Source organism: Apiospora aurea (genome assembly GCF_038362705.1).
Source record: "Apiospora aurea strain CBS 24483 chromosome Unknown utg000002l_segment0_segment0, whole genome shotgun sequence".
NCBI lineage: Eukaryota > Fungi > Ascomycota > Sordariomycetes > Amphisphaeriales > Apiosporaceae > Apiospora > Apiospora aurea.
Window position 1 is genome coordinate 3,877,710 of NW_027117389.1, and position 27,162 is coordinate 3,904,871.

The following is a 27,162-nucleotide window of genomic DNA, read 5'->3' on the forward strand; positions in this document are numbered from 1 at the left end:
TGTCCTTGATACGGCACGCCCACGCCCATACCCTAATACGTTACTTTCTCTTTCCAGATGGGTACTTCTGCCACATCATCCACGCTCCATCGGACTCTACCCTTATCATCGAGCCACGCGCCCTGATCCGTGGCCTTAAGGCCCTTGCCTTCGTTCTCCCTGATCTCGTTCGCGGTGGCCCCTATATGGTCCTTTGCGAGCCAGATCAAGGGGGTCGGGCTGGTCAGCGCGGGATTGAGATAGGCCTTCCTGAGGTCTTGCTCGCTATACTCCGGAGGTGCGCTGGTCGTGATGCCGTCGGAGGATTCGTCATCGTTGAGCCAGTGCTTCAGGGCTTGGTACGACGTCGAGATGCGCGGCTCGAAGAACCGCGCGATGGGGTCGACGACGTGCTCCGCCACCTTGGGCGACACATGAGCGCGCTCGCCGAGCCGTTGGATGTGCGACTGGGCGTGGCCTTCTTCTGCGGACGAGAGGAGCGGCGTGGTCTCGTCATTGCTATCAGCGTTGCTGACAAGATCGGCGGGCAGGTACTTCTCGAGCGGCGCGAGGTATTTGTTCATGAGAGCGTTGTAGGCAATGGTGGCAATGAAAAGAACTGCCACCAGAACAGACGGGCCCGTGGCTTGTCTCAAGCCAAAGATACCGATGAGGGCGAGCTCCGCTATGTACACACCGGTCAAGAGATGTTGCAGGGCCAGGGTATAAGCCTGCCCCTTCGTGTCAACCTTGGGCTGGATGACGAAAAGAAGGTTGTAACGGTAGGAGAAATAATATAGTGAGAGACCAATTGCGGCGAACCCCATAACCAGGGGAGAGATGCAGGAATACGCGATCGCTAAGAGCTGTCAGCAGATGTTTGAGAACATGAAGAGCGTGGTAACCCACCAATGATAGTAAAGTTGGCAAACTACACCGGCAAGGGATTGATTAGCAGAGTTCAGGCAGACGAATGATGTATATAGCAATCTACCTTCGGAAACACTTTGCCCCAAGCGATGCCTTTCATGCTGGTAAAACGAGTAAACTTTTGTCTCGGAGTCTTGTCGAAAAGCCGGTCGTAAATTAGATAGGTCAGGAGATCCGAGTAGTTGAGCAGGTTATCGGCGGCTGTTGTTGTGCCCTGAATAATGAAGTAGGTCAAGTAGAAATTGGACGACTTCGGGAGTTCCCGCGCCAGCAGTGTCGGGATAGATGTCGGATCCTTCAACTTATCGAGCAGCTGTGAGGCCACCGTAGCAGCGCCAGAGAAAACGGCAGTCACAAGGAACACCTGCGTGACTTGGAAGATGTAGAACCATTTCTGCACCTTAAGCTCATTAACAGTGGTTGTTGGCGAGCCAAAAGATTTGAAGATGTCTGCACTTTGTTAGCTTGATTCTGCTACATCCTGCAGTCTCGACAGTCTACACAGCTTACATCGGAAAATGTTAGGCACGTATTTGCTGAGTGCACTTGTAACCAACGGGGGTAGGAGTCCGGATAACAGTCCAATCACAGGTTTGGGGAGTCTTTTCAGGGAGCCGAGCCACTCGACGTTTTCTGCAAGATACCCAATGTTGGATATGAGACCAACGAATCCGCTAGGAATTGACCAGAAGACGATAGTGGTGATGACAATAGCGACCGCAAGACCCTCTTGCGAAGCTCGACGAGTCGGTGGGATGGTGAGGTTCTTCCAAATGATCTCGCTCGGCGGAATGTCCGTGTGCCTCGGGGTTAGCGCCAGAAGGTTGGCAGAGGCTACTTGTTGAGATGCTCTTTGGGCGTCAGCTTGCGTCTTGAATTCGACGAACACCGCTGCAGCTCCCTGTGGATGCCCTATCTCGTGCGCGTTCCTTGCCTCATCGATGTCCGACTCTGTCTCTTGAACTTGTTCCCGGAGCCAGCGTATACTGTCGACCTTTTTGCCCGATTTGAGATGTCTCTTTGGGCGGACGGATGCCTTTGCCTCATCAGACAACTCGCTAAAACTGACCGTCTCCGTCCCATCGCGCTTGGCGATGCTTCGTCCCTTCTCGTCGGCCTTTCGGATCAGTGACATCTCAGCTCTTTCAAGCTGTTCGATCTTGGAGTTTCTAGACGCTACCAGGCTTTCTAGGGCCTCGGTCTTGGTTGCAGGCCAGATTCGCACTGCCCCATCGCCAAAGAAGCGATGCATGTTGGAGTCCTCCAACGCGTCGCGCGGTGCCGACAAATATAAGACAGTACGTGAGGAAAGCCTGTTAGCATTGGCTTTGGACAGGGTCCAGGCTTGCCGCAACCCTATGAGCCAGAGTCTTTCGCGAGCGACAGTGAACATGACGAAGCTGAAGAAGACCCAGGCTACTAGGGCGTGGGCATACAGCCGCTTCTTGTCCTTGACGTTTCCGATGGTGATGCTGTCGAGCTGCGTCGACGTGCCGCCGCCGGTGGCATTGACGGGCATCAAGATGGGCCACGTCAGGGCGCAGCCGATCAAGCAGATGAAGATGACAGTGCGCAGGAAGCGCAGGAAGAGGTACGAGTCCAGCGACTGGCGGTAGAGGACGAACTTGTCTGGGACGTCCCACATCGTGTGCACCCAGTCAAACCAAGCACCGCTGGGGGTGGGAGATCGGCTCCTTTGATATATTAGCAAAGCGTTCCTACGACTATATTTGTTGGATGTAAGACGCACTTCTCTGGTATGGTGCCCATAAACGTACGTGGCATATAAATATTGCGATACCGATGCCGAATCATGACAAATATAGCAACGAAAAACAGCCCCGTTGCCTGAGATTCATCAGCAGATAGTCACTCACTGTCATCTTGTCGAGAGTGGACTCACCCAAGTAGGCACAAAGGCCGATACCACTGCTGCAAGTGATGCAGAGCCTTGTGGCTACATGTAATGCGATGTTAGCGTCTCTGAATTCTGTGTCGCAGGGTCACCGTCTGCTGTAGCTAACCTTCTTCTCCATCATGTTGAGGCTTCCCTGGGCCAAAGTCTCCGCAGGGCCAGATACTTCGCTGTAAGACCCCATATTGACTTATCTGGCGATAAATCCAGCCTTGACTGCAACGAAGGCCGTCGCGTTGAAGTGGGTTGGTGCTATTAAAAGGTGTTGTTGGAATGTTGAAGCAGGCATGTTCATGTGTTGGTGGTAGTTTGAGCTTAGTTGCCTAATGACGTAACATGGCTCGTTTCAACTGTTACCAACCTCCACTTTCTGTATCACTCCCATCGCCATGTAACAGAACTCGAACCTGTCAGTGATGTTTCAACCGGTATACGGAGTTGAGTATCACTGTCTCGTATCACTCGATGCCATTTCCTTTCGTCTTCGTCGTTGCATGACTGTTGTGCGATATGCTCTATTGATTGACGTACTCCGTCCGGATGGATGGTCACATTCAATCCTGCTCTCCTTGACTGAACAAGCACACGGACATCGTATACATATCAATGCCGAATTCGGTAAGATATTTCAAAGCCGCTGTCGCCAATATGAACGTGGTAAGATGAGCGTCAGCCATGAGTGGCCACCACATTAGGCTGGGCAGTCTACCAAAAGTAAGAAGTGATATCCAGACAACGCTCAAAAAGGCACTTCCACGGAGCACAAATGCAGTAATCAACCAAAATGCGCCGTTTGAATATCGCTACGTTGAAACCCCGGGGATTCATACGCGAACATCTATTCCTGATATGCGATCCTATCTCATACTTGGGGTCAGGGGGAACTAGCGTTTGGCGACCTGGCTCACAATTGAGGAAGCGGAAAGCAAGGCAGTGTACCGGAAAATCGAAAAGTGCTGCAAGATCGCCCGCGATGATGCGCTTGAACGGGCATGGGTTGACATCTGTTGACAAAGACTCAAGTCCCGAGCTTTCTGAGGCCATCAACTCCATGTGCAAGTGGTAACAAGCAGAAACTGTGTGCTATGCCCACCTGGAATACAGGGGTCCTGACCGTATATCGAGTCGGTTTGCCGTGTTTGTCGGAGGCTTTCCCCGTTGAAGGAGTCAACGATGGGCACTTCAAGAGTTGCCCGCCCCATTCAGAGTGGTCTTCTATTCGACAATTTGGTCGCGACTAAGCACCAAGTCATCCATGCGGTATGCCATATCGCACGTAACCGGAATACCCGTCGAGATATCGAACCACACCACCCTGTCCTCTTCTGTTAAGGGCAACACCCCAGCTGGAAATGAGTGACCGGTACGGAGGTCTGGGCATGCGACTACGCGGAGGCCCATCCCAAGTCAGAGGTGGTAGGAAATGCCACTCGGGTGGTTCAGTATATCGACATGTTCCCTAAGTAGGAAGTTAAGCGCGCAAGGTCACCGCATAGGAGAGACAGAAAACCCCGCGCTAGCCGAGGAGTGACGGTATGCTGAATGTAACACCCCTCCTACTTGGCTTGGACGCCAGCCGGGTTTGGGCCCTTCCAACGACGACGGTACGCTCGGTCAACATATGCGAAACTCATGATTTGCTCTGTTCTTGCTTATGCGAGTAGCTTGACGCTATATAATTTTCGGGGCTATTGCAGCAACGCTTTAGTATAGAGCTTCCGTTGATAGGGACGTTCACGAATAGTGTCGCAGTTACAGTGATTATGCTGCGAAGATAAATATATATATGTCATGGTGTCTAGCATTCTTTGGCCTGTTGACTGGTTAGTATAAGCATATGACTCGCAACACCGTGGTCTCGCTCACCTTGGTAGCCGATTTTCGCATGCCAACATGTCTTTTGATTGAGGTGACACGTCGGCGAGCACCAGTCAACGTGACCAGCTCTTTCTCTTTGATTCACGTCTTCCTCCGGACCTCTGGTCACCCTAGCTAATCCAGTATATGTGATAAACCATGAGCCCGAAACGGGATATCTTTCCCTCCCAAGATCCCCCCGAAGGAGAAACATCATACCGGCCATCCTTTGCTCATTCGTGCCATGCGCTTCTTGTCCTTGTCCTTGTTCTCAGTTTTCTTCTCCCTCATGACTCAGCTGGCTGGTCCTCTCCGCCATCAGCGGCCGCTGGTGCGGGTGCATCCTCTCCCTTTCCTTGGTCGGGACTCCGGCTTCGGCTGCGGCCGCGACCGCGGTGCGACTGTCGTCCTCCCCGAGCGCCACCCTTGCCCGGCGGCGGCCTTACGAACGCGAAGTCGACGTAGATGGTCTGGTCGAGCAGCTTGGTCTGGTGGCAGCCGTCGATGGCGGCGCGGGCTTCTTGGAGCGTCGTGTACTCGATCAGAGCGTAGCCCTATAGAAAAGTAAAGAATCCGCAGGTTAGTCAATCCATCCAGACTTGATTGGGCCTGCTGGGGGTCGCGCGACATCAACAACATACCTTGACGTAACCGCTGCGGCGGTCGAGGTTTAGGTGCAGGTTCTTGATCTCGCCGTAGTCGCCAAACTTGTCTTGGACGGCCTCCTCGTCGGCCTCCTCGTGCACGTTGGTCACCATGATGATCCAGCCCTCAATGGAGCGCACAGCCGTCGCCTTGGAGTGCGTCTGCATGTCGCCGACCTTGGCCTCGGCGGTCGGGGGCGGGCTGCCGCCGCCGACGGCGCCCGCGTCGTCAATGTCCATTTCAACGTCGGCCATGTTTGCGATTGTGTACAGTTATGTATGTATGATCGGAGACAAGGACTGATTTGTCTTGGGTGGGTGCAAGACAATTGCGAATTGGGGATTGAAGAAACAGACAGCGTAACCTAGGTTCAGCTCTAATAATTCATGTTCTACCTTGTCGTTGGTGGGGTGCTTCCAGCTTGGCAGCTTGGGTGTCAATTCGTTCCAATTGATTGCCTGTTGGAGCTTCCGCGTTTCTGCGGAGCAGCTCCGTCAAGGCTTGGTGAAGCTCTAGCCGGCTGGCGCAGCTGGGAGTTGCAGCTGGCAAGGAGACTGCTCAATTCATGGATTCAACTTCACTTCATTTCGAACACGACACGGGCACATCGAAAGAAGATGCTTTGAATGTTGCATTCTTATATTTGAGATGTAAATAACCAGCTTCAATTCAATCAAAGTTACCTCTCACCGCCCTGACAGTATATCACTTACCAAATGAGAAAGGACGGCTTGGGATACCGTTACGCTGTCAATCTGAGTCAAGGATGAGTATGTCGGGACTCATGTCTTTTGTTCTGCTGTCTCTACATAAACCTATATTGTTCCGGCTTTTCGTCTCAAAATAATCGCGACACGCCTCCAAATCCATATTTGAGTCTGCACGATTTGCCGGGGGGCTTTGAGTCACGTCGTACCATCGACGATTTGGACGGCTCCTTGTACTACTTTGTGATACATATAGAGAAGCCTCATCTAATCAAATGGATAATATCTTGCGGCTCATTGATCTACGGGACATGGTACTTCATCGGTCGACTCTTGTGATACGATGACCAACTACCCTCGTGGTTGGCTGCTTCATGGTGACTGCGACGTGAGAATTGTCCAGACAATTGCAAACTTGGGTATTCTGTCTATTTGATTACTGTAACCAGAAGGACCAGATCAATGAGAGTCTTTTTGGAAAGCATCATGTATCAACGGTGGTGGTTCAGACCTGGCACCAACCCCAGTGTCGGATCAGCTGAAATGCTTCGCCATACATCACCAAAAGGCAGGTTAGGGCCAAGTTTGATGGTACTGTGGCCATCGAGTGTCGAGCTCAGGTAACTCACAAGTCTACCAGCTAAGGCTACTTGTAGTGATCCAGCAACCATTCCCGTATCCCATCAACCTTGTACAAAAATAGCAACCGCCATGAATATGTGTAAGTAGGCGTATCCGGCCGTGTAAGTCCCGGGGACGCCAGGGAGCATGAGCATGAGCATGAGCACAAGCACCACGGCCACCCGTCTCCCTTGCATAGAACTGAAATGCGTCTTTTCGGCCTCTCACGGACGAGCGTGCGCAACGTCGTGCCTTCGGTCTGGCGGTTGAACTCCTCTGTGGTCATCGGCATATCCTTTGATTAACATTGTCTGAGCTCTGCGTCACTTGCGAGGCTGTTCTTCGTTTACCCTTGCAGCAACCAGGCAGTGCCTCTACTCTCCCATAAGAATCCATGCCTATAGCATCACACAAACACACAAATCGCAAACAAACACAAACGTGTAGGAATGGCAGAGGCGCAGTCCAGTCCAAACCAACCGAACCGAGAGTGGTCCCGCAAGCTCTGACTACGACGCGTGCGTGTCTGTATATCTGAGCGCGTGATAAGATGTATCGCAGTAGAGAAAGTTTGACGAGTAACCCCCTGAATCGAAACACTGCTGTATCATTCGGCGGACCGTACCTTGGACTTCAAGAGTGAGTAAATAGGTACCTACGGTGTCGCCCCGATTGCACAGAGAGACAGGCGGGAGCTGCCTGCCCACAGTTAATGGCCAGATCAACCCATAAAAATCCAACGCCGCAGTTGAGCCTTCCGATGTCCCCCAGCGGGCGGCCCTCAACCGCCGTACCACGCCGCGGCACCTACCGGAGCCAACGACTTTATTCTGGAGCCCTGAGTTCAGGATATGGCCGTGATAATCACCGAGAGCCACCATCGACTTTGCCCGCCCGCACGCCCCCCATTATTTGGCCGGCCGTGACCACCCCGGCCAACAGCAGGGGGTGGCTTTTCTGGCGCGGTTTGGGGGCGGTGGGCTGTTTGCTCACAATCTAGAAGCAAGCAGATTTCAATTGACCGACATTGGGCGAGAGAACATAATCGAACGTTGTTGGTTGGATAACATAACGGCGCCGCCGTAAATAGCAAAATCCCGCCTGGCCTAGCGCGCAATGCCCACCGCCGATGCGACGCCCAATACCGCCGAGCCGTGACTACACATCCTTCCCTCTTCTCCCCGGTTGGCCGATAAAAGCGTAATCCCAAGAATTGATCCCATGTTTCCCCCAACAATCGTGATATAAGCCCCTTCCCCTTGGCCGACGTATACGTCGCAGGCAGTTGCTTGGTAGCCAAGAATGGCGCGCAAGGCCTAAGGATCATGCCAGCCAAGCATTGGCGAGGAACGCCGCGTCGGAAGGTAGTGGTGTGTTAACGCGCGGGCTAGACGAGCGTAGTGCCGTTCATTCCAAAGGTGGGAGACACTTTGCCTGACAGCTCTGCCCAGCTACGCCCAGCGAAATAGTGGCCAGCTAAAACAACCAGGGCGGTTATTGAACCGGCAGTGGTTGCCGCTCATCATCGACGTGTGTCGGAGCTGGGCTCGGTTGCCAGTCCCATGAGTGTCGTTCAAGACGTATCTGTCAAGCGCAGAGCGATGAGGTGTGACACATTAAGCGGGCGAGTGGGTGAATGGAGCTCCATCAATTGGCACACCGTGGCCAATTGAGTAAAGTGATTAAATTATCAGTTGCTATTTGGAAATGACCACCTTCCTCCCATTTGCTCCCGTCGCTGGTATCATTATTGCGCTTCCATCAAGGTATCGATCGTGACTTCCCCGTACATACATCCTTGCCAGCCCAATATGCCAGCGTCGTCATCGTCATGAGCAAAAGTAGGCACGCTCATGCTTCAAAATCAAAACCATCCCTGCACAAACGTACATGTATATCTCATTGTATAAACGTGTAAAACTTCGAATTGTGTAGATCGCACACAAGCCCTTAGACGGTCTCCCGGGGAGACTTGCCACGAGCCTGACGGCCCTTCTCGGACCAGGGGAAGTGGAAGACGGGGATGAGGAAGAACGAGTTGCTGGAGTCAGCAATACCAGCGAAGGCATTGTACCAGGCGACGAAGGCCGCTAGAAGTCCGAAAACGCCACCAGCTTTCTGCAGGGCCTTGCTCGCATCCATAGCTCCGTTGGCGGTGGCCAGGTAGTGGCAGAACAGCATCAGGAAGGCCAAATCGAGCGTGAAGAACAGAGCGAAGAACATGACGGTCGATCGCAGGGTACAGAGGAGCAGGATGGTGGTGAAGATGAACCAGCCAGCCAGGAAGAATCCGATCACGGAGGGCTCTTGCGATGGTGCAATACCCTCTTCGGTATATGGTGACAAGGAGGCGAAACCCGGTGTAAGCAGGATGGCGAACGAAATCCAGAATCCTCCGTACGAGGACAGAGCAGTAGCACCAAACGTGTTACCAACGGCCATTTCCCTGTGTGACGCGATTAGTAACCAATTATTGACGAGATACTAGATCCAACATGAGTGTCAACTTACCACATGCCGGCCAGCAGCTGCACTAGACCACCATAGCCGAACGCTAGAGAGATGATGACATTGGGTTCCGTGACATCACGGGCGCCCACGTTGATCAAAGACAGGACGAACGTGGTCAGGGCGAAAGCGGACAGGCCCAAGGGCGCAGGGTTGGCGAACTTGCGGTTCTCGACCGGACGGTACAGACCAGGCTGGAACTCACCACCGAAGGCAGCGAGTCTCCCCTCATTGTCCCGTGTGTGGATGTGCGCCATAGGGTTGTGGTAGTCGAAACGCTGGTGTGGGTGGGCGCCATTGGGATGCGCCTCAGACCCCGAGGTGGTGGTCTTTTCGATGTCAGCTGTATGCTGATCCGTCGCCATTGTGACTTGTTCCTCCTTATGCCCTTTTGGGAGAGAATAAAAACAAAGCCTCTAAAGCCGAGCAAGTTCCTTCTGAAGCTCTTCTAGAAGGTTGAGGTTGTGTCTTTCTACCGAGTCAGAATGAAAAGAAGTAAAAGGAAAGACAAGAGCGTCCCGGGAGTAGCCAGGGACCTGGGGTAATATATGTATAAGTCAGATATGTATCTGGTGCGGAGGGGCTTCACGCCGTGGTAGCATGCGGAGAAGGAACCCACCGGGGAGGACCAAGACCCAATCCAAGTGAGACCAGACCAGGGGACAGGAAAGTACAAGATTGTTGTTGATCAATTGGCCCGTCTCCGTGTCTCCCTCACAGATTCTCACGTTATTTTCAGGATGTGTGGAGACCTGGTCAGATATCGGATACAAGGGCTAGGAAAGGCCTTCGCCTAAGTACATGCCCCTACCTCGCTGGAGTGTAGGTACGCTAGGTACGTGAAGCCTGTATGGCTAAAATGGAGGGTAGGGAAGCCGGCAGCATGTCGCACAGCATGATTTGGTGAGAACAGCTGGCGCTTGACCAAAAGGGTCAAGAGCTGCAAGCAACGGCAAGCACCATTGCATCTAATTTGTCACTTGTGCGTAAGAGGATGAGGATGTGGCCTCTCCTTACCAAGGAGGATACCCTGATACCCATGCGACTAGGCGATATCAAAAAATATTCCCATTAGCGACAGAGGGCAAATGAGACGCTGGATACCTCTAAGGGACTTAGCAGGTACCGCCCGGCGCCAGCGTGGATAGCGCCCCAACGCGGAGGGAATCTACCGCGTCATGATGGAGCCGCCTAGGCTTGCTAGGCAAGCTGGTTGTAATGGTCAGGTACTCCTCAGGGTCGTGCCTTCTTTACCCCGGCCGACCGGACGAACCAGACTCTGCACGTTCGTGTTCAGTGCGGCCAAATAGAAACCCACCGCCTGAGCCAGGCCGACTGGGGAATTTCTTTTTCACCGACTCGAGCTGATCTGCCCATGCTAGTGGTAGTAGCAGATGGAGGGTGATTAAGCATATTCGCAGCCCAGCAACCAGCGTGTTCCTTCTTCGCCGACTGCCCTACTTAACTGGAATGTTGAGAAACTGTACGGAGTAAGTATGCAGTACAGTACTGTAAGGGCCTTGGGGCCCAGTAAACTGGCAGACTGGAGACAGGCCCGCCGCTGTGCAGAAGGCAAGCAGCAAGTGCAGCAAGTGCCCGCAAAACCTAAAAAGAAGAGGCTATCATTTCTGGCAACAGCAGCGAGGTCCCCGTCTTCCTGCCAAGCTGCCTGCTGCCTCTCTGCAGATGGCAGTTCCGTCTCTCCGCCCGAACTGACCGTCTTGGCCGCTGCGTTCCGCCCTTGCTGCTCGCTTCATGATGTTCTGGTGCTTAGGTCGGGTACAGGACTCAGGCCTTGAGCCGATCGATACCCGGTGATTGGCAAGGCTCTGACCGGTAGCATGTAAACGATTTCTCTTAGCTGGCAGCATGCTACTGTACTTGGGGAGAAGAAGAAAAAATTAGGCCACGCGGAATGCATTCCTCGAGAATGGATGCCCCAGGGCTCTCTGCTAGTCAGTTGAAGCATGGACCCGTAGGCGTCTGAACTTTCGGAATCGTTTCAGCATAGAATGATGGCAGGATGGCTTGGTCTGGGGAAAGGCGCATGGCCAAGCCCAATGTTGGAAGGTCTTCCATGCTTCCCCATGTTCTCTTTTGTTCAATCTCCTGTCGTCTCGCGGAAACATAAAAGGAAAAAGAGGGGCTCCACACCACCGTCACGCGTGGCCAGGATTAGACAATGTGGGATTGGGCTTGGCTTTGCTTGGGGTTGGGGGGTTTTCTGTTCTTCCAGACGTTCCGCGCCATGTCACCCCAGCTTGCCCAGTAAGCCAATGAGCCAGTAAGCCACCAACAACAGGCCAGTACTTGCTTTGAGATTGGTCAGATGCAAGCATGGGCCAGGCGCGTTTTATTGAGATATACAACCTGCGGTGGTTCCTTGTCTATTGCGGCAGAATATATCGAGATTAACTGCAGCGGTATCTGTATCACGGAACGGATTCGAAACTCTGAAGTCACAGCCGGTGCTAGCATCAGCTCCAAAGAAGCTCATATGTAAGTCCAGTCTTGCATTGCTACTGTACATACACGTATGTAGGAAAGCGATGAGAATTGGTACCTCGGCTGCAAGGATGAAGGAATCCAGTAAGCTGAATCACACCAGATCCGGGCGTACGCGATCGATAGAAGGATTCCTTGATTGAGGCGAGCCAATGGGGATTTCCAATTGGCACCGGGCAGCTTCTCCAGCGACCAAGCAAAACCACCATGTGTCGACTATGTGTTAACCTAGTTGTCCAGGCCGTCCGGGTCACCCGCCTCGGCGTCAGACTTCGGCACTTCTGCCTTTTTCCCCCTTCTCTCACAGCCAATAGAGAGTGTACCCGCAACAATCATCAACGGTCACGAGCTTCGAAACCCCCCCTCCCCGAAAACAGCGACGTCGACGATACGCATGGATTCGGGGGGCTCTAGCATCATCCGCGTTGGATACATGTAGGTAGGCGCTCTTCTGAGGCTGCGGCTGATGAGCTACTATGCTATGTACCTAAGTGCGACGTGCCTCACACGGGGGTGCCGAGGCTCCGATCACCATCTGCTGAATGAACGCGTAACCAGAGGTTATCAAGGGTTTCCTCTCATCCGACAAACTGGAACGGTGGGTTTCATCGTACAATACACTACTTTAGATGCTGCTACGCAGCAGCACAATCCATGAATAATAGCAGCACAGTGGTTGCCCATCTCCTGACCATTCAGTGGGACCCGCGGCGGTCGCTGGCGTTCTGAGCACCGCATGTACACGCGCATGAATGCTGCGAGATGTGCGGGGGATCGGTGGGGAGTGGGCGCCTCCCTCCTGTTCCCTCTTTACATAACTCCGTACAAGCCTTCCAGAATGTTGTCATTGTGCTTCTCTCCAGCTCGCCCACCGCGTCCACTTCAGAGACCGACAATCCCTTGACCTACTATCAGCACTACTAAAATGCATATAGAGAGCTATCGTCGTCATAGGAGATCTTGGTGGTTCCTTCTCCAACCAATAGTTTCCATTTGGTTTTGTCCTTACGCCCGGAGCGCACGCAGCCCTTGATCGGCGTGCCATATGTATTGTACCCTTGCATAGCTACGTGATGTATGTATGTATGTCTTCATTCACAAGACGTAGCATCTCCAAGACTGACAGTTACGATGACTCCGCGGGGCCCCGCAGCCCAGGACAATGTTAATCATACGATATGACAATGCCATGGCTTAGCCCTGTCACCGAATATACATTGGCAATGGACAGGGCCAAGAAGCCACTGGGCCTGTCAGCAGGGTATGTGTGGGCAGGGGAGATGAAAGCCTTACCTGAAAAATCCGGGGGATACGCGTTATTATAGAGCATCTTCCACTTCCCACTCCCTCCCCCAGATGCCAGCGGCCGGGGGTATTGAGCACCAACAACCGCATGGTCGTGAGATGGTCCCCCATTCGTTTCCCACCCGGAGATTGCCTGGATCTGGCAGGTATCTCAAAACTGTCAACAGTCACCCCACGCCGTCTTACCATTGGCCGCTTTCCCTGCTCTCCCGGGCCATAGCGTGAACCTGCTTGGCCTGAGACAGTGGTTTGTTGGCCTGAGCCCCGACGCAGTGTAAACCCCTTTTTGGTTCATTCTTGTCGCCGTGTAACTTGACAGTTGGTCATTGTTGACATTGCTGACCGGGCTCGATATACGATTCAGCAATTTCGGGTATCAAAACCCTTGGTTAAACTGCTTCGGGTCCAACCCCCCGACTGAGGGGAAGTCGCCGATTGGTCTCCTTTTTCGAGATTTGACACGGGCCGACACCTCCCTGGGGCATTTACCCGTTTACCCGGCGGTGTTACAACTCGATAGTCTTCGTTTCGTGGTCGTATATGCCTGCGAGCAAGTGCGCGCGACCCTTGGGAAATGGCCATTCTATCTTGCCTTGTCTGCAGCAAAATCGAGGGTCTTTCTACCTGATGTTCTTTCCATTCAAGCAAGGGCCTTTTTCTGGACATCAGTTTCGTTAGTAGGGGTTGCTGTTGGCGTTTTTCAACACGCGCGGCAGGCGTCTTTGAGGGCGTTGGGCAAGTTTTGAGGCGCTCGCCGGACACAGGCGATGGCGGCAATGGCGGCGCGATCCTTGGCTGCCGAATCGTTCAGCCTATCGCCGATTTTATGCAAGAAAACATGGCGCCTGCAGACTGTTGGTGGCTGCCACGTCTGCACCGCACTAGTGAGCCATTCGCAATGGATGCTAGGCGGTCCGAAGCCCTCACTGCTTTCGAGTGATTGCGAAGAGCGATAGGAACCTCTAGAAGCCGCGGTATACCGCCTGCGTGTTGCCGTTTTCTTGACATAGAATCATATGCGACTCGACATGCTGAAGGTATGTGATTTAAATAATTACTAACCAATAGACCGCCATGTCGAGCTCTAACCCAAGACTATCTCTTCACTCTTTGGGTTTAGGGCATCCCAGGCTTCAACGAGGATCATACCCAACCCTTTCCGATAAACCACGCCGTCTTTTCTCTCGATCCAGATTACATTGTAATACCAAAAGTTGTAGCGTAGCGAATCTTCAGATGGCACCTTCCATTCGTTGCAGGTGGAAATCGCCAAAAAAAACTAAAAAAAACTCACATTCTTCCCTAAGGTCTGAACGGCGACGCAAGCCGGGCGACAATGCCATGACACCGCATGTGGCGGTCGAGTCACTCTGGTCCGAAGAAGAAAAAATCCAGACGAGATCGCAATTCGCCCCGTTAAAAGATTCTCCGTACCTCTTTTCGCGGAGGTAGTTACTCAGCCCCCAGCTAGAGGTAGTCGTCTCCTCGGCCGGATTCGCGTGGCATGCTCGGACTACTGGGGCGTACGTGTAGAGAAACGGAGTCTCATGATGGAGGCTCGTATAGGTTTCTGCGGCGGTCAGTTCGTCGCCGGCGGAAAGCGGGCGTCTCACTTGGCTCTGGTCCATGATTTCCCATAGACACAGCGGCTTGAGGGTCCGACCTCTGGAAGGGGGCAGATGGTACTCGAAGCATTCGATGCCGCCCTGCCATCCCACCCAAGACCAGCTCGGAAGCTTCTGCGTATCTGTCGAGGCCGCCCGTGGGTGTCGCCTCTTGAGCGTCTCGCGCGGTTGCCACAGGAGGGCGGTATGGAAGCAAGAGATGGGCAGGCCCCAGAAGAATCCCTCGGGAAAGACGCCGGACATCTGGCCTATGGTTCCAAGGTATGCCTGAAGACCATCTTCTGGGTACGTTAAGTTACGTATGTTCTTAGCGATGATGCAAGATTAGCTGGTGGGTGTCAAAGATGCCTGCTCTGCATCCTCTGTTCATCGTTCCTTATTTAGGGGCCAGCGGGGTACACTCACATAAGCAGATACTACGTTGAAATACTTCATCAACGCCTCATTCTTTGGGAGGTCTTTCGATATCATCGCGTTCACCTTTGGATTCCGCCGCTGCCTTTCTGGGGGAGGGCCCCTCCCCGGGGTGCGACCGCTGACGCCCGTGGATTCGTGCCATTCTTCGCGACGACACTCCCACCTCACCCATTGGTATTGGAGTAGTAGCTTCCGCCTTGAGAACATGTCTTCTTGGAATGTCCAACCTCGGGATGACTACAAGAAGATCGACTATAAGCATTGTCATCATTACCCGCGACGATCACACCGTATCGTGAGAGAACAGTAGCAGCGAGACTTGACTTACCCAGATCGAGTTGTGTATATCTGTAAGGTCGACGTACTGGGATGTGGACAGGTAAGGGCTCAGACTGCGAGGCTTCGTGACGCCCTCTATACCGCGAAGACCATGGTTGGCGTCCCACTCGTCCGCAGCGACGATGTTAAGGTACGCATTGCTGTAAATATCGGCCATGGACTGGATCTGTGCATGCTTGGTCTTAGCATCGTCCTGGCAAAGCCAGGTGAAGACACTGGTACGTTTACGCTGTCAGCTCAACCTATATATCCACTCCGGAGACCACAGCCTTGATATGTACCTTGATCGGTCAACTCATCAAGTTCGGCTGGTTGGAGTCGGTCTTCGAAGTTCGACTTGGCTGTGTTGTCGTGCTTTCTGCCAAACAATTTTCTGGACGACTTCACGAGCCGGCTGAGCCCTGCGCCACCAGCCTTGTCAGTTAACGTGCACAACACATTCCAAGAATATATTTGTTCTCCTTCGATCATCATACTTGAACTTGGCATTGGATCTGTAGGGAGATGGGTAGTTAGATAGTTAGGTGGTCAAGCTACTGCGAAGCTCCCTTGGGGCTGATGAGTAAATCTGATAGAGGTCACAAGTGGTCTGGTAATCTCACCCTGGCTTACGACTTCGGCTCAGGTCACCACAGCCTTGTTTGCCGCGCCTTCCCCTCTGAGTGGTGCATACTCGTGTGGGGGGCAACTTCTCACCGATTGGCTAAAGAGGAAAGAAGATAAGAGATGCAATGTGCAATCCAAGGGAAGAAAATCGCGGCAATCAGCATGTAAATCATCTTGCGATGCGTAACAGCTGGAGGTCATTACATGATAGAAGGGTACTCTGTAGTCCCAAGACAAACTATATTGGAAGGTTAACCGCACCGAGTGAAGGGCTGTTTATTCCATGACCGGCTCATACATTTACTTGACTTCTCACGGGCAGCGACACAATACCTACTAAGATACATGGTAGTTTGACAACATATGGTATAGCCCCCTTCATTTCACGAGCCTGCCATGCGTATTTACTCCGTGCAAAGCCCCTTTATACGAAGGGATACAAAGAAAACTTACCCGTAAACGCAAGGATACGTCGGGTGTAAGAATCGAGACATAATCGATACTCTCACCAGCAAGAGACCCTGGCTTTAGGAAGAAATTGCATCAGGAGGATCCCTTGAACCAGTCGATGAGACAATGCGCATACCCTTACAATTAACAGTAGCATGTCACTCAAATACGCAGGCAGATATTGGACACGATGCACACAGAGGGAAGAAGAAAGCAGTAGCAAATATCTTTTTTTTTTGATTGATCGACTAGAAGAGCTGCTGCATCGAAGACTCGGCCACCCCCTTTTAGAAAACCGATTTAGATGCGTCGCCAAGTTCCATGAATGACCGACCAAGCCGCTATGCGAAGTGACGAAAGGAGAGGGAGATAAAAAAAATAGATACCAACATTTTGGGGCGAAGTGTCGTTTTTTTGTCTTCTTGTTCGTTGTCGCCTTCGCTTCCCCACGTTCCTAACACCGCTCATTAATGCCTAATGTTGATGATGATGATACACAATGATAACTACAGAACTCCATCCCTATGTATTAGGTCACCCTCGCCGAGGGGGTATCTTGCGCATGACAAAAAGATCAGAGTACCTTTCCGTCTAAACGCCCCAAAAAGCAAAACGCGCACACACATCCACATATGCTTTGGCAACGAACGCCATATGTAGAGTGTGGAGTTCATCCTACAGATCTCCCATCTCTCAAGTGTAGAAATGGGGGGAACCATGGATCGCTCAGAAAAACAATGTTCCAAAGTATTGTCATAATCATATAATCGTTGCTGATGTTGGGGAAATCCAGAGGAGCCGCTGTTCCTGGGAGGACGTACTCCGGCAGGTTAAGGCCTGGTCCAGAGTCCAACATTTGGGAGGGAGTATCACTACACTATAGTGATGCCTCCGGACAGCATGGCGTAGTTTGCGAGCTTGAGCGAGAGAACGCGAGACTTGGGGAAGTCGGGGCTGATGACGAGTCGACCTTCCTTATTGTATCCAACTTCGCCGAAACTTTCAGCCATAGCCTCGAATCGTGCATCGGGACGGACGCGGTTGAGCTCAGCCACGATGTTATCGCTCCAAACGCCAGAAACCCACCCGTCCTTGACGATAAAGTAGGGGTTGAGCGGCGGCACCGGCGAATCCAGATCAACGTAGCGAATACGCAGGAGGTTTACCGATTTGAGACGTTCCAATGCTCTGATTCCACCGAGAACGAGGTTCTCAAAGGCCCCGATGAAATGCATGTCGGTGATGCCAGAGCCGGACTCGTTCCACTGTGCGTTCTGCCGGCAGCAGTTCTTTACCGTGATATCGACGGTCTTCAGACGGGTGTCTCGTGGATTCGAGCATTTAGCAAGTGTATCAAAGAAGCTGTGGCAGACGCGTCCTGTGTAGGAAATATGCTCCAGGTTGCTCGCGGCCTTGGCCAATTTCTCACACCAGTGAAGCTGCTCGCATACTTTCAGGTAGTAGGGCGGGCAAGTCATCTCTCTGCGGTAGTCTGCTTCCAGATTGAGGTTGAGCTTGGTGATCTTGGGGTGCAGAATCTCCAGAATGCCGGCCATACTAAGGTAGCTCTTGGACTTCGGTTTCGCGTAGGTGCCATGCCACTCCTCAAGGTTTGGTAGGGCGTTCGAGATGAACTCCCAGTCCTTGTAGTGCCGAATTATGTTCCACTGACTCTTGATGATCAGAGTCTGGATGGTGTCGACTACGGGCAACTCTCTGGATTGCCAGCTTGTTGATGGTAGCGAGAACTTGACTCTCGGTGCTTTCTTTCTCTCGCCGCCTTCCAAAGTCATGACACGTACTTCTGGCAGAGTGGTGCTCACAAGATAGAAGACCTCCTCCAAGCACGCGTTGTCGGAGGGCAGGCCGTACTGAGCGCTTGATATGCCCTCAGGAGATACGGTGGGAAGGGCGAGGGCCGAATTGGATGCGAAAACCGAACCAGGCTTGGGCTCAAAGACGGGGAACCAAATTTCAATATGCTTCACATAGTCCCGGAGATGGGGATGCTCTGTGAAGAAGCTCATGACTTCGTTGCAGCCCTGTACTGTGGCCTTGAGTTTGATGTGTCGGTACAAGCGTTGCTGCACTGTCCAGCGCCAAGCAGGCATGACCAGGGCAAGATTTGACAACTCCTTCCTGCGCGAATGTCGCAATGCGGTGTTCCAACTTCGGGCGTTCACACTAGGTATGCTAAGAGAACTGGGAGAGGCCGTCGAGACTCGGTATCCGAAAAGATGATCCATGATACACTCATGGATTTCCGCCGGCAGTTGGTCCAATGTCATTCTCGGCTGCTGGTCGGTGGTTGACGTGGCAACCGGGCTCATGATCATGGACTCGTCGAGTTCGGGGCTGTCTGATTGGCACGTCAAGCACCGGATATCGGTCTGCCCCTGTTGGGCGTTGGGAAACGGCGTGCTGCTCGGTCGCGTGGGCGGCACGAAGTCTTGGGGCTTTGGCTGGTCCAGAGGCGGACTGGAAGGGCCAGGACTGACCGGAGTGGAAGACGTCGTCATTATGGCGGCCAACTCGACTGTAGCCGTGCCTTCCGCGTCCATCTCGCCAACTCTCTCCTCGTCACTGCCATCGACGGCCATCTCTCGCTTCATGTAGGTGTCCCGCGGCGCATGCAACCCCCTAGACTGCACCTCGAATGCATTGTTGGTGTTTGGTGCGGTGAGTGGCACTTCACTCCGTAGCCCTTCCATCATCTTCGCCAGTTGCACAGTTGAGTCGAGCCGCTGCGCATAACACGCTCGAGGATTTGATTGTTGAGGAGGGGGTGGAGGAACGGGAAAACGAGGGACGTTGAATTGCCGTTTGCGTTGGTCGGGAATCCGGCAAGGCCGAAACGAAGTAGCGACAAGTTCGTCGGGCCGTCCAAAAGCACCAGGCTATCGAATGGTGTTGAATGTAGGAAAACAGTGTTCGCTTGTAGGGATGTATAGGTCTCGCCGTCGACGCGGGCTGTAGGGTAGGTGTTGATCGCGTGTCCTCTGATCGTGACCAGAAGGGAAGATACCGGGTGGGTGGTGGTGGTGGAAATTGGGGGGAGGAGGAAGATGCAGGAATGGAATCACTGCAGAGTGGGATGATGTTGGCACGGATGCTAGCAGTCAATCAATCAATGCTGGGCTGGCCTGGGCTAGGCCTAATGCACAGTAGGGACAGCAGATTAACAGTACAGTACCAGCACCAGCACCAGCACGCACTACCGACCGGACTCGACTAGAAGGCACAGGCAGGCCACAGGATCGTAAAAGGAAATGGGTGAGTGGGACACACGGTCCAGGCGCTGCAAATTTCGAGTATCAGTTGGGACCGGAGAGGTGGATTGGGCAGATTGCAACTAACGCCCTCGGCCATCAATGCGAGAAACGGAGAGAGGGAGAGGAAGGCAAAGAAAGTGTGAGGATGGAATACAGTACGTAAGTATGCGGTACACAACCATGTAGGGCATTCTTGTTAATAACCTTGCACGTAACGAATCAAGTGATCGATCGGGTCAAGGAACACAAATCTATCTGCATCCTTCTATCTCCCAATAAACTGAGGGGGAGATTGCTGCTTTCGAGCAAAATAAGCGTTCAACCCCAACTGTTTTTGAACCGTAATGATGGTCGATGCCTTAACGACTACTAACCTCCCTCCGTTGTGTAAATTAAACCGGAGAGCGAGAGACGGAGAGATAGAGAGACAGGGAGGTCGTCTTTGCACTTGACGATTCAGCGCCGAACACAGAACACTGGGGTCGATCAGAGATCTTTTGCCGTTAAACTGAACCCTGAATCATTGTCTTCGACTCAAGCGATTGGACGAAAGAGAGGTTGTGGTTTTTTTTCTCCCTTCTTGGCTGTTCGTGGGTCACTGCTTTTTACAGGCTCTTCTGCAGGGTAGAGCCGTTCCAAGTCTTCCAATGACCTACCTAATATCATACAGTGAGCGACACTGTCTGCCCGGCTGGGCATGTGTGTCTGTATGTGTGTGTGTGTGCTGTGTGATGCGCTGTCCTGCATGGCGGTTGGGGGTCAGTCAGTCAGTCTCTGCCTGCCGGCCTGCCTGTCTGCCCAGCATATCGACACTCTTTCGCCATTGACCGATTGATTGGCACGAGTCTGCGGGCGTGTGCGTGTGCGTGTATTGATGCATGGAGGTATCAGGTTACAATCCATCCCAATTTGATGCACGCTCTGTCTTTCCGCACACACACACCTAACCTTTGAGTTACCTCGCCCATCAGGTGTTCATGGCTATCAACTCTGATTAAAACTCTGTACGACAGCAGTCCGTGATGTCCGCTCCCTATTACGCCGATTCCGTAGCATGCCAGAGTCAATACCTCACGGCCGGGCCCAATGTAAACATTGAGCGTTGGGCAGGTGCAGATGCCTACCTAAAACACCTAAACTCCATGTATGAAGTGTGTAGGTATGCATGGGATGATGCAACTCCCAAGAACCCATTTCAACCCAAAAGCTTAAGGTTATTCTTTACCTTATTATGCCGAGATGTGTCATCAAATGTGATGGCGTACGAACAATGCAGTACACGGCCTGGAATCAATGGGATTGACGAGAGACGCCAACTGCTGGCTGTTCTACCTATGTACGAGCGAGTTGAGAAGTACGGTACGGATGGGCCAAGTTGTCATAATCCGAATGCCGATAACAAACTCGGGGTCTCCCTTGTTAGGTGAGATTATGCGCTTCATCCGAACAAAGGTAGGAGGCGGCGGTTACCACCAGCATAGCCGCCCTGTAGCCCGCCCCGGAGGCGTTGTTCCCTGCTCTCCCGCCCGCTGAGCCATCGTCATTTCCAATGCGGTTTGCGGTACAGCCCGCCTACTTACTTATGTGCGTAAACATACTTGGAAGAATTTTCATCTTGCAAGAAAAACAGACAAAGCGACGGGTAACAACGAGACCATTACGTAGGGCATGCGGTGCCTTGGGCAGTTCCCGATGCGTTCGTGGTGGATGCAGGATGCATAAACTGGGTTCGCGCGCATGAAGAGGAAAGGATACATGCAGGCTTGCCTCGTGACTTTGCCTCCCAGGCTACTGCCCAGGCCAGGTTCCGACCTTTTTCTCTTGGCTCGCCTTGCTTTTTGTCGATTCTAATGATGTTCGCAGCGGGCGTATTGTCGAGCTCCATGCCGCGCCAATAGTGTCTGGGGCTACTTGAGCCTCAATCAAGCCTCTTCTCTTATTAATTGGCATCCGTCATATCACCATTCCTGTAAACTTCTTAAGATTACCCTTCTAGCGTTACGAGGTCCCATACCCAGCGACGTTTGTCACGTAAGCACCATAATCAAGATTGCCGCGACCTCGGGGGCTGTTGAGGCTCTTCTCTTCATACACCGGTCCCAGGTCAACAAACCGGCTAGTCCGTGGGTGCTGGTCTTGTCTTATAGATCCTTGAGAATCTGGCCGCGAGATCGATCAAGACTCAGGAGGAGCGTTTTGAGGACGGACTAGCATTGAAGCTAGTTCCAGGGGGCTGCCCGTGTGCCGATCTCGAAATGCACGAATCGCAAGCCTGGAACGTTTGCCTCCGAAAACAAGATATCTTATACTCGACTCCATGACGATCTGCTGCGGCAGCTCGCATTATCGACATCCGCCAGGCGACCCATCGAAAATCCTAACCTGAGCAGGGTTTTTGTGGCGCATTTCCCGCTTGACCTCGGCGTGCGATGGCCAGGGGCAGACCAGGTTCCTACCTAGGAGACAAGCCCAAGAAGAGCCTCAATCAAGCAGCAAGGTCCCGAGAGCCATCACACAGGGTTTCGCCGGTTGCCTAACCTAAGCTCGAAAATGGTCGACGGGTTTGATGCATCCTGTACGTCACTCTTCAGACTTGGATGTTTCCGAGCAAGATAGCGAAGGGGTTTCTCTGGGCCTCTGACACGAAAGGATGGTGACATTGTTTGATGTTGATCACGCGACAGCAGTGTTCGTAACAGGCGCAGTGTACAGGGATATATCGAGGCATCCAGCATCGGTCAATCTACCCGACGAGATTTGTTAGACGGAGAAGATCGACAACTTGATTGAATTGGTGCCACCACCATAGTTATTATTGAGGTGTTGTTCCCGTTGCTGCATTGGATTTCGACGAACTGAACAACTCCCAGGCACAAACCCCATGTCGTCGCAGCAGCTTGACATGTCCTGTGGTAGTGCGGACCAGGTTGTCGTCTTGGGCGGTTTGCTCGTCATGCAGCAAGTTGGTCAGCGACTGGTCAGCCCTCGCCATCTGAAGATTGTTAGCCGTCTTCTTGGTCCGTTTGGGCTTTATTTTCTCTCCGTACCCTCCGTGCTCTCGCCGTATTGTCCACAATTTCCCACGAGCACACGATGAAACGAAGCGCACCCGAGTACTGCGGCGTTTCAGCGCCGTCTAATGTCAGCAGGCCCGCCAATCAGAGGCTGCAGCGCGCGAAACGCCCTCTAGCCCTCCAGATTGTGCATCCCGGTAGGCGCTGTTTCCAAACTGTGGAACCCCCTAACCTTAGTGCGAAACCTCGTAAGACCTGCCACGCCTGCTCCAGTTGCAGCCGGGCAGCGTAATACTTCCCGCTGCAGAGCCGAGAGAGGCAAATGAAAGGAGTGCGACAACACTGATGCTGGATGGGCGAACTGTTGCATTCTTCTTTTAGAACATGCACCGAAACTCCGACCTGGAAACCGCAAGCGGGACTGAAGATCGGTGGATATATATTGCATAAGGTAGATAGCTTGTGCATACTCTGTTACTGAATATTGGAACTCGCTGGATTGTGCGACTTTTGTCCCAACTTGCCCGTTATTGACAGTGCTGGATATAGATAGACAAAGCAAAATGACTCTGCAACTCGGGAATAATATATAAGAATAAGAGATCGTGTCAGCCGAACTTGAGGTTTGGGTTGTGCTCCGGTTGATTGTGGGAGGCCCGTCCTTCTGTCGGTTACGAGTAGACGACCATTTGATACCGCATGCACACATACACAGATCCCAAGCCGGTTCGCCTTGCATATATTGAAAAGACCCCTTTCCATAGCGCCGCTGTCATGGTGAACATTATTTTGTTTGTGCCTCTAATGACCGGTACTAGTCGTCCTGGCACCCCAGACTTGGCTCTCCCCAAGCGGCTGCGAGGGCTCGATTTGGGGGTATTCCGAACGCTAGGGTTACCCATGTTCCTGCATCATGCCATGCTTGACAGAAAGTTGACACACTGACGGGAGGAGGGATGGCGATGGCTTTTTTTGGTAGGATTTCACCGGCTTAAAGTCACACGATGGAAGTCGTTTGTTTCCGTCCACGTAACAGTGCTTACTATGTACGTAGGCTCGGCAAGTATGCAAGTATTGGCAACGAAGCTGCTGTTCTGACAAGTGTGACACTTCCTTGGGACACTGCCAGCACTTGTCGAGGCCTCCTCAACAGGGGACAAGAGGGCGGCGCAGGCCTGTTTGGTTTGTTTGAAGTTAAGGGTTTCCAGCTGCCGAAGGAAAAAGGAGACGAGAAATGAGAGACTTCGTCTGTTGGTGGGATGCGTAACCGATGTGCCGAACAGATGCGATAGGCCTGTTGACGATGTCACGGTGGCTGACCACTCGGTTGCGAGATGGTCCATGCATGGAAATAGGATGCACCTTTATTTTCTTGAGGCTCAAGCACCAGGCTCCAGAAGTGGACAGGGCCTCATATCGGCACTACCACCAAACGAGCAGGACCCAAAAGAGGCCGTCCAATTGCTGCTTCCGCTGGCCGTTGGAATTGAATTAGGGACATAGCGAACACTACTGTCAAGTACTACGTGCACATAAAATGCAATTTGCCAGCAGTCAGGCTTGGACCCCCGCATCTCATCATTCTGCTACAACGTCTCTTGTCCAGACGTTTCTTAGTCCCTCGCAGACTCCCGTCGTGTCTTCTTGGCCTTGTCGCACATCTGCCTCTGCGACCAAACAACCAGGCCCAAAGGGGATGGCCCTGGGTCGATTGCCGCTGCAGTGCGCCCAGGTTCTGCCCAGGTTCTGCCCAGGCACTGCACAGGGTCTGGCCAGGGGAGGGGCAGCTCTCGTTTGACTTGGCGACCGGGTATAATGAGGCTTGTCCTTCATGCTTGGCGCCGACCACTCACGGCCATTCAAGCTCACGGAGCCCTGCTTCCTGCGGCTCCACGCCCGTTGACTTGCCCCGTTCGGGAAATTCCACTTCATGCTTCACCCACTGACCGAATACCACCTCTTGCATACAGAATGGCATTCCAGCCGCTCCTCTGGTCCTCCTGGCTCAGCTAACTCCGCCCGCCCCTGTCGGCTCAAAGTGCACAGGGGCGGTCCCAGCTCGTCGACCTGCCCTGACATGAGTCTGGACGGCTCGATCTTGGTCTATACTTATATCTGAATCCCAACTCCCTTCTCATGTAATCCCTCTCCCATTCTCTTCCAGCTCTCTTGTCCATCCTCTCAGAAGCGTTTCTCTTCTTGTTTTCATCGGTAGAACCTCTTTTTTTCTTGGAAGCTCGTGAAGGATTTACTGTGTATTGTCCTAACAGCTCTTTATTGTTATAACAATCTCGTAACTTCTTCCCTTCCTATTGTTCACCGATTTCACTTCACTTCGCCTACCCGGCCCTATTCTGTCCCTTACTGCCTCGCCTGGAGCTGGATTGTTAGTATTTTTTTTTTTTTGGAATATTCAATCACCTCGACGACACCTTCTCAACGACCTCAACTTTGGGTTCCGGATACCACTCATTCGACCTCTTTCTAAAACTCATCCTTTTCTACTTGTCTGGCACAATTTAGAAAAAGTACTCTCTTTATATATTTGCATATATTCACGATGGCTCCTCGCATCACCACCTTCATCACCGCCGCCCTTGCGGCCGTCGCCGGTGCCTCGCCCCTCGGCGCCCGCCAAGATGCCAACGCCCCCGTTGTCATGGGTGTCCCGATCTCCAACCCCAACGCCACGGACATCATCCCCAACGCCTACATCATGGTCTACAAGCCTGGCATGTCCCAGGAGGCTGTCCAGGCTCACCAGATGACCCTGAGCACCGCCCTGAGGAAGCGCAACATCGGCAAGCGTGGTCTCGATGGCAACCCCCTCTCCACCGAGCTCAAGAGCGTCTCCATGGGTGGCTGGAACGCTGCTGCTTTCCAGGCCGATGACTTCATGGCCGCTAGCGTCAGCGCCGGCCCCGAATGCGACTACATCGAGGCCGACGTCAAGGTCAAGGCTTTCGCCCTGATGTCCCAGATGAACGCTCCCTCTGGACTGGTTCGTCTCTCGCACGCCGCCCCCAGCGGGAACAACGCCTCTGCCAAGGGCTACACCTTCGACGACTCTGCCGGCGAAGGCATCACTGCCTACGTTGTGGACACTGGTGTCTTGGCTACTCACTCTGAGTTCCAGGGCCGTGCCGAGCAGGCCGCCAACTTCGTCAACAAGGTCGTAAGTACACACCGTTCCCTTTCGGTTCGATCCGTTGCAGAGTACATCACTAACAACTTAACCAGGACACTGATGAGAACGGCCACGGAAGCCACGTTTCTGGTACCATCGCCGGTGCTACTTTCGGTGTTGCCAAGAAGGCCAAGATTGTCGGTGTCAAGGTCCTCGGCGCTGATGGTGGCGGCAGCAACTCCGGTGTTCTCCAGGGTCTTCAGTTCGTCGCTGACGATGCTGCTAAGCGAGGTGTCGCTGGCAAGGCCGTCATGAACATGTCTCTCGGTGGTTCCAAGTCCCAGGCTATCAACTCTGCCGTCGAGAAGATCGCTGCCGCCGGTGTCGTCCCCGTCGTCGCTGCCGGTAACGAGAACCAGGACTCTGCCAACGTCAGCCCTGCCTCGGCTCCCAACGCCATCACTGTCGGTGCTATCGACCAGCTCACCGATGCCAAGGCCAGCTTCAGCAACTTCGGCCCTGATGTCGATATCTTCGGCCCCGGTGTCAAGGTTCAGAGCGTTGGCATCAAGAGCGACACCGACACCGCCACCCTGTCTGGTACTTCCATGGGTATGTCATGTCTCCATGGTTTTCCCCCTAATATGTTTTGGTTTACTAACTTTCCGCTTAGCTTCTCCTCACATCGCTGGTCTCGCCGCCTACCTGATGGCTCTTGAGAAGATCGACACCGTCGCTGGCGTCACTGACCGCATGAAGTCCCTCGGCACTGCCAGCGGCGCTTCTGTCAAGGCCAACACCCGTGGTACTACCAACACCATCGCCAACAACGGCAACCTGTAGGTTGGGTCTGCCACCGGCTTGTGTTCAAGACCCCGATAAAGATCTGGTACGGATGCATATGCATGCAGTCCTTGTATATCCACGTCGTCTTATCCTCCATGATCGGTTACTATATCCACCAGCATACTTTATCATACACAAGTCAAAAACCAAAAGAAAATTCAAGCCCAGCGTTGTTTTCACTTGTTTGTGGCGCCGCTGGTGTGTTCTTGGACGGGGCTGAAACATTGCCATTCCAATCACCAGCGGACGAAGCGGAAGCATAGCGTCTCTTACATCAATAGAACAGCGCGGAGGGGAGGGAAAGTCTTCACATAGACGACCTGTTTGTCTTCCAGCGAGGTGCGCTCTCTCGAAAGCGCAGGAATCATGAGAGAGGAGTTGAAGGCGTCCATCTAATTTGGATTACTTGCACGTTTGTGTCGGAAAAGTAATCACGCTTCGGAGATAGAGAAACATAATAATTCGAGAATCAAAAGTCTCACATCAAACCAAAG

General features: G+C 52.9%; 6 protein-coding genes across 6 annotated transcripts; 2 read left to right on the forward strand and 4 right to left on the reverse strand.

Moving 5' to 3' along the window:
* Positions 1-32: 32 nt before the first annotated feature.
* PG986_003567 (uncharacterized protein) lies at positions 33-3,008 on the reverse strand (the record flags this gene model as incomplete). Its single annotated transcript, XM_066839789.1, has 7 exons — positions 33-838; positions 889-910; positions 974-1,359; positions 1,420-2,603; positions 2,660-2,757; positions 2,813-2,866; positions 2,934-3,008. The coding sequence occupies 7 exons, from the start codon at positions 3,006-3,008 to the stop codon at positions 33-35; spliced, it is 2,625 nt and encodes an 874-aa protein (XP_066704853.1).
* Positions 3,009-4,968: 1,960 nt separating this feature from the next.
* On the reverse strand, positions 4,969-5,580 carry PG986_003568 (26S proteasome regulatory subunit N7; the record flags this gene model as incomplete). Its single annotated transcript, XM_066839790.1, has 2 exons — positions 4,969-5,235; positions 5,323-5,580. The coding sequence occupies 2 exons, from the start codon at positions 5,578-5,580 to the stop codon at positions 4,969-4,971; spliced, it is 525 nt and encodes a 174-aa protein (XP_066704854.1).
* Positions 5,581-8,604: 3,024 nt separating this feature from the next.
* PG986_003569 (uncharacterized protein) lies at positions 8,605-9,527 on the reverse strand (the record flags this gene model as incomplete). Its single annotated transcript, XM_066839791.1, has 2 exons — positions 8,605-9,100; positions 9,166-9,527. The coding sequence occupies 2 exons, from the start codon at positions 9,525-9,527 to the stop codon at positions 8,605-8,607; spliced, it is 858 nt and encodes a 285-aa protein (XP_066704855.1).
* A 5,124-nt stretch (positions 9,528-14,651) lies between these two features.
* PG986_003570 (uncharacterized protein) lies at positions 14,652-15,779 on the forward strand (the record flags this gene model as incomplete). Its single annotated transcript, XM_066839792.1, has 3 exons — positions 14,652-14,882; positions 15,394-15,571; positions 15,622-15,779. 3 exons carry the CDS (start codon positions 14,652-14,654, stop codon positions 15,777-15,779), a joined length of 567 nt encoding a protein of 188 aa, XP_066704856.1.
* Positions 15,780-17,281: 1,502 nt separating this feature from the next.
* On the reverse strand, positions 17,282-19,123 carry PG986_003571 (uncharacterized protein; the record flags this gene model as incomplete). The annotated part of the gene is made up of 1 exon (XM_066839793.1): positions 17,282-19,123. The coding sequence occupies one exon, from the start codon at positions 19,121-19,123 to the stop codon at positions 17,282-17,284; it is 1,842 nt and encodes a 613-aa protein (XP_066704857.1).
* Positions 19,124-25,255: 6,132 nt separating this feature from the next.
* On the forward strand, positions 25,256-26,665 carry PG986_003572 (uncharacterized protein; the record flags this gene model as incomplete). Its single annotated transcript, XM_066839794.1, has 3 exons — positions 25,256-25,870; positions 25,936-26,434; positions 26,496-26,665. The coding sequence occupies 3 exons, from the start codon at positions 25,256-25,258 to the stop codon at positions 26,663-26,665; spliced, it is 1,284 nt and encodes a 427-aa protein (XP_066704858.1).
* Between the last annotated feature and the right edge of the window lie 497 nt (positions 26,666-27,162).